Raw genomic sequence first — 12,292 nt, 5'->3', positions numbered from 1 at the left:
ACTTGTTGATGCACGTATTGAAAGCAGCGCATTTAAATTGATTTACTTTACAAGTGATATTGCAATTGATTTCATCGCTACTATCATCACAATGTATCTCACCATCACAGCGATGATCATGTTTGATACACTTCCCTGTACCGCATCTAAATTCACTTTCCGAACAATTTCGCATTTGGCAGTTCAATTCGTCGCTGCCGTCACCACAGTCGTTTTCATAATCGCATCGCCAACGGCCGGGAATGCATTTTGAGTTGTTGCATTTGAAGTACGTGGGATCACAATTCTCCTTAGAGGAATGACAAGTAGGAGGCTCATCTTCGCCACTGGGGCAATCATCTTCGCCATCGCAGCGCCAAGCCATAGGTATACACCGGCCAGAATTGCATCTGTTAACATACAATAATAAGCATTTTTACACAAGTTTTCAAAGATTTTGAAGAACTAACCGAAAATCTGTCGATTCACAAGTCATCTGCTCACAATTCATTTCATCGGATTTGTCTGCGCAATCATTATCATTATCACAAACCCATACGTACGGTATGCAACGATTATTACCGCATTGAAATTGATCTGGTTTGCAATTTAAAGGTGTACATCCCGTTTCATCTTCTCTATTGGGACAGTCACGCACACCGTCGCATTTCTTAACGTTGTCTATACAAAATGCCGAAGTAGTCGAAGTGGCCTCACATTTCATGTGATTCTCAAAACAGGTAAATTTATCACAGTTTTGTTCGTCTGATTTGTCACCGCATTGATCGATTCCATCACATATAGCTGACGGATGTATGCACTTTTTATTTACGCATTGATACTGACCAGGTTCACAATGGAAAGGCGGGCAGCTTTCGGGTTCATCACTACCGTCACCGCAATCATCCTGTGTATCGCATTTCCAATAAAATGGTATGCATTTGTAAGTTTGAGAACATTGGAAATGCGCAGCTGTACAATTCGCATGACACGATTGGCCATCCTCATCCAACACAAAGTTGTTCGGACAAGCGCATTTGTAGTATGGTTCCTCAGGAGCTAGCAAGCACAAGGTCGAACAGTTGGCGTGAATACAGGGATTGCCAGCTGGTACCAAAGGTTGCTGTTGCCGGTACGGATGGTAAATTCTTAAATCCATGGGCCTATGTATGGTTGTTATGAGAGTAGAACAGTTCTGTCCCGTAAATCGGTTGCAGTATTCAATTGATTTCATTTCCCAGTCAGACCAATAGATCTTATCCTCCCATACGGCTATAGCAAATATGTGATGCAAATTTAAATGTGGATTTAATTTGCGAGCCATTAGTAGTCTTATATTTTTGCCATCTAAGTCGGACACAGAAATTGTGTCTTCTCTGGCGTCGCCCCAAAATAATTGATTACTCTCAAATGATATTGTTAGAGCATTAGGCCAACCTAGATTCTCCCGTATAATCATGCGAGCATTGGAACCATCCATACCCGCTTTGCCTATATGAGGACTATCACCCCAATCGGACCAATACAGAAAGCGATGATAAGGGTCTAAGGCAACAGCCCGAGGTTCTCGAAGATTTTCATTGATTAATACACGACGATATTTGCCGTCTAATTGCGACACTTCAATCGTGTCCAATCCTTTATCACACCAATACAAATTCTTGGCAACCCAATCTACTGCCAAGCCATCAGGATTCTTGAGCATAGCTTGATGCAACGTAGTGGTTTTATTTTCCGTTTGACAATGTCTTTTAATCATGCCTACAGTCGTTGTGACGTCGGACCAAAATAAACATTTGGAGTCCCAATCAAAATCTAAAGCAACAGCGTTCGATAGCTGATGTATTAATATCGAACCATTACCACGCATATCAACCTGACGTATATAATAGCGATTTGAGAATATCAATTTAACTGTTTCATTGCTAACGGCTTTGCAGGTGTGCTGATCATCTTTGAGTTGGTAACCCTGTGAGCATAGACATTTATACGAGCCGTAAGTATTAACACACATTTGAGTGCAATTGTGAACAGTTGCGCATTCATCTACATCATCACATAAGTGATGATTGGACGCATGTAATTTGTAACCGTCTCGGCACTGGCATTCATAACCGATTTTCTTATCTACACACATATGTTCGCAAATGTCAGGCGTTAAGCACTCGTTGATGTTACATAGTGATTCATCGCTAAAGTCACCGCAGTCATTACGTCCATCGCACAAAAATTCTTTGGATATACAAGCTTTGTTTTTACATTGATGACCTTGAAGACAAGTCAAAGGCAAAGTACCACAAAGCTCAACTGATTCATCAGAACCATCTAAGCAATCTCGATGCGAATTGCAGGTCAAATTTTTTGGAATACATTCTAGGTTTTGACACTGAAACTCAGAAAAAGGCGAACAAACTAGCGTCTTAGTGTCATAAGATATACAATCCTCATATTCATCTTCGCCATTGGGGCAATCATTGTCACCGTCACACACTAAACGACTATTTAAACATACGCCGTTTGAGCAAAGGAAAGAGGGCGCAGCGCAATTACTTATGTGAGGAACTGAAGCAACGGCGCAGTGCTCAGCTTCATCTTCAGCCTCTTGGCCAGGACAGTCGCGTTCCCCATCGCACACCCATTTTTGGGGTATGCAGCGCCCAGATGATTTGCATTTAAATAAATGAGATTGGCAAACCCGATTCTGACATTGGGCTCCCTCATCTGAGCCATCTTCACAATCAGGCTTGTTGTCACACTGCCACTGACTCGGTATGCAAGTGTTATCGCAGCGGAATTCGTTTGGCTTACATTGTAAACGACAACCAACCTCATCAGAACTAAGGGCTTCATCCGTTTGCGAATCCTTGCAATCATTTTCACCGTCGCAGCGCCACTTTTCATTAATGCAATGACCGTTAGAGCATTGAAACTGTCCGGATCCGCAAGCTACCTTTGTGACATGATCACAATCTTGTTCGTCCGTACCATCGGGGCAATCTTCTTCTCCGTCACAACGCCAGGCAGGCATGAAACAGTAAGTAGAATTAGCACAGTGTTCATAAAGCGCATTTCCATTGGGGCATTCGGAGGGCGGGCAATTTTTCTCATCACTAAAATCTTTACAGTCTCGCACATGATCGCAGACAAACTGATGAGCTATACACTCTCCACTACCGCATCTGAATTTTTCGGGGTCACATTTGCATACTAATTCCGATTCGTCTGAACCATCACCACATTGATGTACTCCATCACAAGTCTGCTGTTGTGGTATACATCGATGATTGTTGCACATAAAGAATTCTTTAGGGCAGGCGCGTATGATGCAATAACTGCGCATTTCATCGGATGAATCTAAACAATGAGGAATACTGTCACAGGTTAAATCTAAAGGTATACATTCACCGGAACGACAAAGGAATTGATCCTTCTTGCAATTTGTATTTAATGGCTGTATGCAACGTTTGCCATCGGTTGCTAGTATACCTCGTGTGCATTGACAACTGGCGGTACCATTTTTACTGAGTATGCAAACATCTTCGCAGCCCCCATTTAAAATCTTGCATTGGTTGGCATCGCAATTGACGGTAGTATTTTGTACAGCTACCACACCCATGGGACGATCAATTCGATCACGGAGAAATACAACGTCTGCCCCGGTGTATTTATTAGCTCTCACTAGAGCCCCCAAGACCCAATCAGACCAAAATAATAAATCTCCAGAAACGGCTATAGCAAAGGGATGTTTAGGTGTAGAATGAGCTAACACCACACGATGAGTACCGTCATAATTGGCTCTTTCGATTTTGTCCAATCGCGCATCTGCCCAATATAACTTTTGTTCCTCCAGATCTAAAGTGATAGCGTTGGGCATTTTAATTTCGGAACGTATAACCGACTCTAAACCAAATCCAGTTACAAAAGCTCTTTGTATGGACGGCAAATCCTCATTCCAGTTAGTCCAATATATCATGCCCAAGCAAGGCTCTACTGCAATGCCTCGCGGCTTGTCTTTCGAATTTAGAACACGTATACGACTTACAAGTTGGGTGTTATTGTCAGCGCCATCGGTAATTTCGTGTAAATTTAAACTACAAATTGAAGCATCGTTATTCGACGTCCAGAAAAGCATATTGTTGACAGCGTCGAAAGCTAAACCTTCAACACGGCCTTGATGACTAATTAGAACACGATTTTGGCTCCCATTGAAGTAAACTGCATTAATTGTGCTAAGAACTACATCCGAGTAGAAAAGCAGACTTCTCTCGTAATCATAAGAGAGAGCGATAACGTTCATCATGTAGGTGGTATTATGTATTGATTTGACAGGTCCATTCTTATTTGTGTGATCCGTCAAGTGAACGCTTTCAATAGTGCTTCGATAAGAGAACAACAAAAAACTATCGTAAGGCTCACAAGAAAGGCCGTCACTAGCCACTCGGGAATGCGTGCAAGCGCATATTGCTGAAGTGCCGTTATATAAACATAGCTCTTGGCAGCCCCCATTATTTTCTGAGCAAAAATTGACGCCCTTCTGCAAACGTTTCGAAAATATTTTCATATCCTTCAGAGCGTAGCCTTCCAAACGTTTTAGCTCTTTGGAATCGTTTAAATCATTAAAATTAGCCACTTTGATGCTACCCTTATTATGGCTATTATCCGCCCAATACAGATAATCATCTAATTTGGCCACTGCTACAGGATGTTCTAAACTGTGATTCAATAAAGCCGCCTTAAGGTTCCCATCATAATCTACTTTCATAATAGCTGGCTGTGAAGAAGAATTCTTGGCATTTTCACACCAGTAAACTCTGGTGCTATCAATATCCAAAACCAGATTGTTGATAAGTTTCTGATGGTTTACTAAAACTAACGGCTGGCTACCATCCAGGCCGGTACGTCCGATAATTCCCTCGGCTACGTAGAATAGTAAACCTTGAACGGGATCTACTGCTAAAGCCGTAGGCTTAATCACGTTTGATATAACCACGTAACGTTGCGAACCGTCTAAACGGGCCACCTCAATAATGTTTCGCTTAAGATCGCTGATATATATATTTTCGGCTACCCAATCGACCGCCAACCCACCCAACCAATCCAATTGACGATTATCCATCCAATCTAACGACTTAATAATATCTTCGCGACCGGTGCCATCACGTTTAATGCGCGATATTGTACCGCGTTCGTTATCACCCCAATAAAGGTAGTCTCGAGCAGCATGATAGTCGATGAACGAAGCCAAAGAAATTCGCGAAATGGGACCCAAAGCCTGTTTTTTTTTAAGTTAAATGACAACAAAACTTAAATGTTTCTAAAAACGCACTTACCATTTTTTGTCCTTGCTGTTCTAAGGATTTCAAAGGATCATAGATTTCTAATCCTTTTAGTTCATGATTGGAATAGAATAGGAATTCCTCATATCCTAGACATTGGGTTGGGTTTTCTGGATTGAAACGATAACCCATGGCACAAGCACACGCATGCTCCGTGGGCGATAATGCTAAACACAAGTGAGAGCAACCGCCTTTCAGAGGACCACTGCAAGTATTTGAGCCCACCTGGGCTTCAGCGTAAAACATTTTTAGTGATTGAATACTTTCTGCCAAGAAGGAAAGCGATATTTATATTCAGAATATTACTATTAATCGTTATGCAATGATTAATTACTCGTGTTTTTCCTTAACATGGAATATTCCGCACATTTATCCTTATCGCAGCTCATTATAACACTTTGTATATTCTCAGGAAAGTAAACGGTGCCGTTGTAAATGGTAACTGAACTTATGGTCATAACATTGCTGGCTGGTAAAACATCAACCACTTCTCGTTTTTGAAAGTCGTAATATGCTATGCCAGAATTGTCGTAAACGTAATACAAACGTTCAGACTCATAGTCCATTGTCAATGATAATAAAGTGTTATTATATTCATAGAGAATAATACGGCCTGAACCATCCAAATTACTTTGTTCAATTTGCCATAGTTGCAAGGAACGCTCTGATTGAATCCAAAACATTTTGCCGCTAACCGAGAAAAAACGTTCGAATTATTGGCCGCATGAAGAAATTGAAAGATTTGCTTACTTACTTGGCCGGATCTAGAGCAATACTCTCGATTTTATTTAGGCCCGTAAGAATTTGAGTGACATATTCCCCTTTCAGATTGCTAGCCCATATATCACATATTGTTTTTCCTGTAGAGAAATATATATTCTTGGCTATCCAATCAATGGCCAAACCAAACGGATTTTGTATATCGGTGTTTATAATGGTTTGGATGATACCATTCGAAATTCCCGCTGTTTTGATTTCATTTAACTGTACATCCGACCAATAAATGCGATTATCGTCAACCGTGAAATCAATGCGTTGAGGTGCTAAGACCTGCAGCAGGTCAGTACTATTTTAGAAAGGCATTTTTGTCGCTCATATTGTCTTACTACTTACTTGTGGTGACTGCCGTATAGTCGGTATGGTATGATGATTAGGTTGCATTAGATCGATACCACGTATCTCATCACCCATTATGAACAGTAACACTTGTTCATTGGCTATGCAAGTACGATTATCCGTCGAATCTAATCGCATAACATGGGGACAAGCGCACTGATATCTACCTTTCAGACTGAAAATAAAAATTTTTTAATCACTCTGAATCGATATTATTCTTGTTCCTTTGTTAGTATACTCACTCCAGTAAACATAGATGTGAACACCCACCATTGTTACGTTCACAAGGATTTTCGGCATGTGGCTGTCGGCTCGAGTGCAATACTTGGATACCAAATGGCTGAGTTTGGGTTCTTTGTATGACTTGAATGTCAGTACCATTCCATTTATTTGCTCTAATTACTGACGTAGTTCTCCAGTCAGTCCAATAAACGTAATTTTCGAAAACGGTTATAGCAAATGGATGCGACAGAATATCGCGATTTCTTAAAACTAAGTGAACATCCGAACCGTCATATTTGATAGTATAAATTGAATCAGATTTGGCATCTACCCAGTAAACTCGCTTTTGGGTGTAGTCCAATGTTAAACCGTTAGGCCAACCAGCCGAAACCTGTGATGTCGTAGAAATGGCTTGCCGTTGTTCTCCAGCCATAGAACAGCGCTCTATACGTGGATAGTTTTCATCCCAATCCGTCCAAAATAAGAGACCTTCACGCGGGTCTAACGCTATAGCCCGTGGACTTTCCATGTCACCGGCTACTAAAGTACGCCTGAAACTTCCATTGAGCTTGGCCACTTCAATTTGATCCAGGTTCGAGTCAATCCAATATAAATTTAAACCAATCCAATCAACTGCTAAACCTTCTGTAGTTGATAAGCCTGAGTGTACAACTGCTTCCACCTTATGCAACACTTCTCCCATCAACTGACCACGGTAAATTTTGTCATCTATAACATCGGTCCAAAAAATTTGGCTAGACTCGTTGCTGTACAGAAAATCTAAAGCTATGGTATTACGCAAGGACGTATAAAAGTTGCTTATAGTTGACGTTTTCAGGTTCACCCCTCTGATCTCTTGGCGGTTGGTAAATATTATGTAAGGATTATCGGAGGACATACTTTTGCAACTAAAATGATCGTATTGCAAATCGTATCCGTCGAGACACTTACAGTCGTAGCTTTTTCCAGCTGTGCTGCAGATCTGTGAACAAGTATCCCAATGCTCGCATGCATGTTGCATGCTGCACCTTTTGCCATTGGGCATTAGGAACATGTGCGCTGGGCAGGAACAGACGAATCCTTCGGGAGCATTATGACAATGATGTGAACATTCGTGCGTCTGTTCGCACAGTTTTTCATAGCACAAAAAGCCCTCATCAGTACCATCGGGACAATCCATATTACCATCGCATAACTGACGCACGGTTATGCACTTATTGGAATCAGGACAAAAACGATCGGGGAGTTGACATATTATGCTTTCATTAAAATTCACTTTAGAATCATGGACTTCAGTACAATTTAATTCATCCGATTTATCAAAGCAATGATCGACACCATCGCAATGCATAAAGTCCGGAATACATTCAAATGGGTCAGAGCAGCCAAATTCAAAGGGCCCACATTGATGTGCTTCACCTAATCCGATAGCATGGTTATCACTTTTGGTTGTATTACAATTGCTTTCATCACTGAAATCCAAGCAATCGTGTATTCCGTCACATATACTAGTTTCATCATAACAACCAATGGGCATACAAAATCGTTCTCCAGGGCCACATTCGATGCTTGCGCAATCACTTTCATCGGAATTGTCGCTATTAAAAATATTTGTATGGACAAAATGACTTCAAGGTGAAAGATTTGCTACGTACGACGACTTACCCACATTGGTTGATACCATCACAAATGGCCGAGAGCGCAACACAAACACCATTTTCACACATGTGTTCAGGGCATTTTTCTTCAAATACAACTTCATCGCCCTCATCTGAAGAATCGTCGGGGCCGCAGTCCACTACTCCGTCGTTAACCCAAGATAATTGTATACATTTACCTGTTTTAAAGCAGGTGAACTCATGACTATTACACGAATGCTGTTCACAGTTGCGTTGATCTTCTCCATCAGGACAGTAGTTGATAGAACTACACATCAATGTGCGTTGATAGCACCTTCCGTTACACACGAAGTGCACATTCGGATCACATTTAAGTGGGTTACAAGGTCCATCCTTTGCAAAGCTTTCATCGCTGGCGTCATCGCAATCATCAAAACCGTCGCATAAATCCTTAAGATCTACACATTGTTCAGTGGCAGAACACTGAAAACCGTTAGTACAATTTTTTTCCAATTTTTCCTTTGCATAAGGTACACACTGGGAGCCTGTACCATTCAAAGAATACCGATCTGGGCAACGACAAACCGCCGAAAGTGGTGTATTGAAGCACACGCCGGGACATAATGTATTGGCGCAAGGGTTATTCGAACCGAACGGCTGAGTCGCTATATCAAACATGCGCAAATTCGATGTACGTCCTCTTTCTAAAGAAAAAACCTCGGTATGCGTTTCATTGGCTATCGAGTGATTTAAGTGATGGATATTAAAACGCCTTATAGTTCCGTTTTTATTGTCGACCCAATAAATAAAACCATTATGAAACGTCATCGCTATCGGATGGAATTGACCATCTTTGAAGAGTATTGTACGATTAGTGCCATCCAAATTCATGCGCTCTATAGTGCTTTCTTTTACGTCGCACCTAAGGAGACGTCAGCGAAAGCTTTGAATAAAAAAAATTTTTATGAAACTTGCCCTTACCAATAGATATGTTTGCTGCGCCGGTCTATGTTTAAACTTAAGGGCCACTTCATTGGCATTTGCGCTGTTGATTCCATTAATAAGTGTTTGTGGGTACCATCTAGCCAGGAACGATAGATAACTGCTTTCTTTTCTCCGGCCATCCAATGTGACCAATATAAGAATCCGCCAATAGGATCAATAGCTAAGGACCTATCACAGGGACATAATCTGAATTGTTATGAAATCTCTGGTCGGTTTGACTGCAAAAACTTACATAGCTTCCCGTTTAATGGGCAATGAAACAATTTTGCTCATATTTTGTACAGAGGCCACATGTATGCTATCCACACCACTCCAATAAAGATTGTCAGCCAACCAATCGTATGCCAACACAGATGCGCTATCACTTCCTTGTGCAAGGATTTTGCGTTGTTTGCCATCAATGCTTTGACTGTGCAACAGAAAACCGTGGCTTTGTGTGTGAGAACAAAAACACAAAGAAGAAAAATAAATAAAATTTTCTGTTAAAACCTTTTTATGTCTTTTTCTATTTCGTTTGTATGTAGTCCTACTTATTCGATTGTATGAAATAGATCAACTTTTGACGGACGTTTACATCAACACCCAATGGCCAAGTGACATTATAAATGGGTACCATTGCATCCAAATACTTGTGCTGTTGCGTTAACGGTATACCAGCAATGTTAGCCAAACGTTGACGAGCCGCAAGGAGAAATCTCTCATAGCGCAGCAGCTCGCATTCGGTATTGTTGTGTAATTTATAACCGTGTGAACACATGCATTTGGCTTCAGCGAAACTTTTAGTCCAATGCGGCACACAAATCTGATTACAATTTCCATTGTTAACACGACATGGATGGGCCACTGCGAGAGAAAACGGAAAGCAAAAGAAAAGCAATAATAACATCGTAACGGTGAGTATAAAAGAAAACGCATTCACAGTTACAAACTCATGTCAAATGTCGTTAATTTATGGTTTAGCTCAACTTCCGTATCATTCATTCATTCATTCATTCATTCATTCAGTCATTATGCCGCAACCGTACACAATACTTAAATAAGTACTTACCTACAGGTTGCTTTTGGCGGTGAAAGATGCGAAAATCGTAAGGTCGTTTAACATCGCTAACAATTTGTTTTGCTTCCAGCGTAAATCTATCCATTGTAATGATCACTGTATCGCTCCATGGTGCAATAAAGACAGTATTTTCAAAAATCTCTACCGAATGTAAAGTTTTAAAAGGCACGTGAGTCTATAAGAAAGAAAGGATTAAATAAAATCGACAGGTATGGGACTCAAAGGAATAGAGAGAGAGAGAGAGAGAGAGAGAGAAAGGGAGCAAAGTTTACTCATTTCCATAATATCTCTTCGTCTTAGTACCTAATAGTGCAGGTGTTTGCCTTCTTTGTTCTATTTCAACTCAAAAGACTTGTCGATTCTAAAATTCCATACAGACGACTACTGTCGGCTACTACTCATTGCAAAAACCCTTTCAAAAATAATTGTAACCTTATTATTACAATTTGGACGACGAACGGCAAGACCTAAACTTACTCTCATTGTAAACTTTTTAGGGCTTTATAAATAAGTCAGTCTAAGCTAACATGGCTGCTAAACATCACAATTGTCTCAAACCTAAGGAATGGTAGATGTGAATTTTCAGTCACACATGTTAATGAACATTATTATCACAACATCAATTCAAATTAATTTAGCCTAACTAAAAAGCATACAAAGCATAATACGAACAAAAATTTTTCGAAAATTACGCAGGTTAACGTACATGAAATCTATGCAAATTATCGACATGCAGATCAATGTCTTGTGGCTGAACTTACATCGTGGGTTTTTTTCATAGACCATCGTTGGCCGCCCTCATAGTTAACGCGTTCAATAAAGTCCTTATATATGTCAATCCAGTATACATGTTCATTTGGTAAGTCCAATGTTACCCAGCTGGGATAGTAAATCTGAGATGAAACCAAAATTGTATGATTTGTGCCATCAAGGTTGGCGCGTGATAAGCTCGGACTCCATTCGGTAAAAAAAATAAAACTATAAGTAAGAAGAGATAACGGTAAACATCAAGCAAACGTACGTATTTCGAGAGATGTAACTCCGCTTACCCTTTCGTGGGATCCAAAACCATTGATGAAGGATTTTGTATGTTTTCCAAGATGATACGGCAATATTTCATGGAATTGCTGCACATGAATACTAAACCAGGCTCGTTGCTCAGAAAATACCAATTGCCCGATATCCAATCGAGACGTAATTTATCGATAACTGTTGCATCATGTTTATATGTGTGTAAATTAAATTATCATATATGAGGATAAAACAAATGTATTCTTGGATGACTTTACTTACAGTGTGTACTAGTAATTAATTCCGGCAATACCATTGCCCAGCTGACATTCAAATCATCTATACGATGACATTTCATATTAACCGCAGTCCAAGGGCTTGAATACATGGCACAAAGAGTGCGATTACGATGCCAAACCTCAATTGCGGATACATCAGCTGAATTGATGTGTGACATTAGAGAACCGTTGTTGGCATTTATTCGACGCATCTCAGTTTGCGTCAAGAATACCAAAGAAGGAGGTTCATTCTCGGGTACTGACGTCCAGAAAAACATTTTTTTTTTAATTACATGTAAATAATGAGTTTTATTATTATTAAATTTTTTGGTTAGAAAATTGTATTGAGCTTTTGCCGAATCTTTTATATACATAGCATAACTCAAAATGAAAGCAAGGACAGACCGGAACACTATAGCCGGGCAAGCCCGATTATTACATACTCTGCATCACATCGTCTTGGACAGTTGTTCATACGTTTTGTACATATTATTTTCATGAAAGCCAGCTTATGAAAAGGTTAGACTTTCTCTCCATATAAGAGTTTGCTTTTCGTGATAACGCCTGGAGTATGTTGGGGTCCAAAAAAAATAGACCTATGTGATCCAAATTCCCTACCTTTAATTTTTTTGTTCAATCACTTCTACGAAATATTAAAAATTAAGCTTT

The 12,292-nt window shown here is 40.2% G+C and overlaps 1 protein-coding gene across 2 annotated transcripts in view; it reads right to left on the bottom strand.

Annotated features, from left to right (window-relative positions):
* The window catches only part of LOC119641408 (low-density lipoprotein receptor-related protein 1B), a 140,595-nt gene that overhangs the window by 6,646 nt on the left and 121,657 nt on the right, over positions 1-12,292 (bottom strand). For both annotated transcript variants that reach the window (XM_038040046.1, XM_038040047.1), the window contains 15 exons: positions 11,628-11,882; positions 11,384-11,543; positions 11,096-11,312; positions 10,326-10,509; positions 9,808-10,120; positions 9,510-9,707; positions 9,254-9,445; positions 8,319-9,194; positions 6,674-8,251; positions 6,429-6,606; positions 6,070-6,365; positions 5,650-6,005; positions 5,310-5,581; positions 450-5,251; positions 3-389 (listed from right to left, as the gene is read on the bottom strand). In XM_038040046.1, the coding sequence (XP_037895974.1) occupies positions 3-389; positions 450-5,251; positions 5,310-5,581; positions 5,650-6,005; positions 6,070-6,365; positions 6,429-6,606; positions 6,674-8,251; positions 8,319-9,194; positions 9,254-9,445; positions 9,510-9,707; positions 9,808-10,120; positions 10,326-10,509; positions 11,096-11,312; positions 11,384-11,543; positions 11,628-11,882 (10,264 nt within the window). The remainder of the gene's footprint in view (positions 1-2; positions 390-449; positions 5,252-5,309; positions 5,582-5,649; positions 6,006-6,069; positions 6,366-6,428; positions 6,607-6,673; positions 8,252-8,318; positions 9,195-9,253; positions 9,446-9,509; positions 9,708-9,807; positions 10,121-10,325; positions 10,510-11,095; positions 11,313-11,383; positions 11,544-11,627; positions 11,883-12,292) is intronic.

The sequence above is a fragment of the Glossina fuscipes genome, unplaced genomic scaffold (genome assembly GCF_014805625.2).
Source record: "Glossina fuscipes isolate IAEA_lab_2018 unplaced genomic scaffold, Yale_Gfus_2 148, whole genome shotgun sequence".
Taxonomy (NCBI): Eukaryota; Metazoa; Arthropoda; class Insecta; order Diptera; family Glossinidae; genus Glossina; species Glossina fuscipes.
This window is presented reverse-complemented; position numbering and strand designations above follow the sequence as displayed.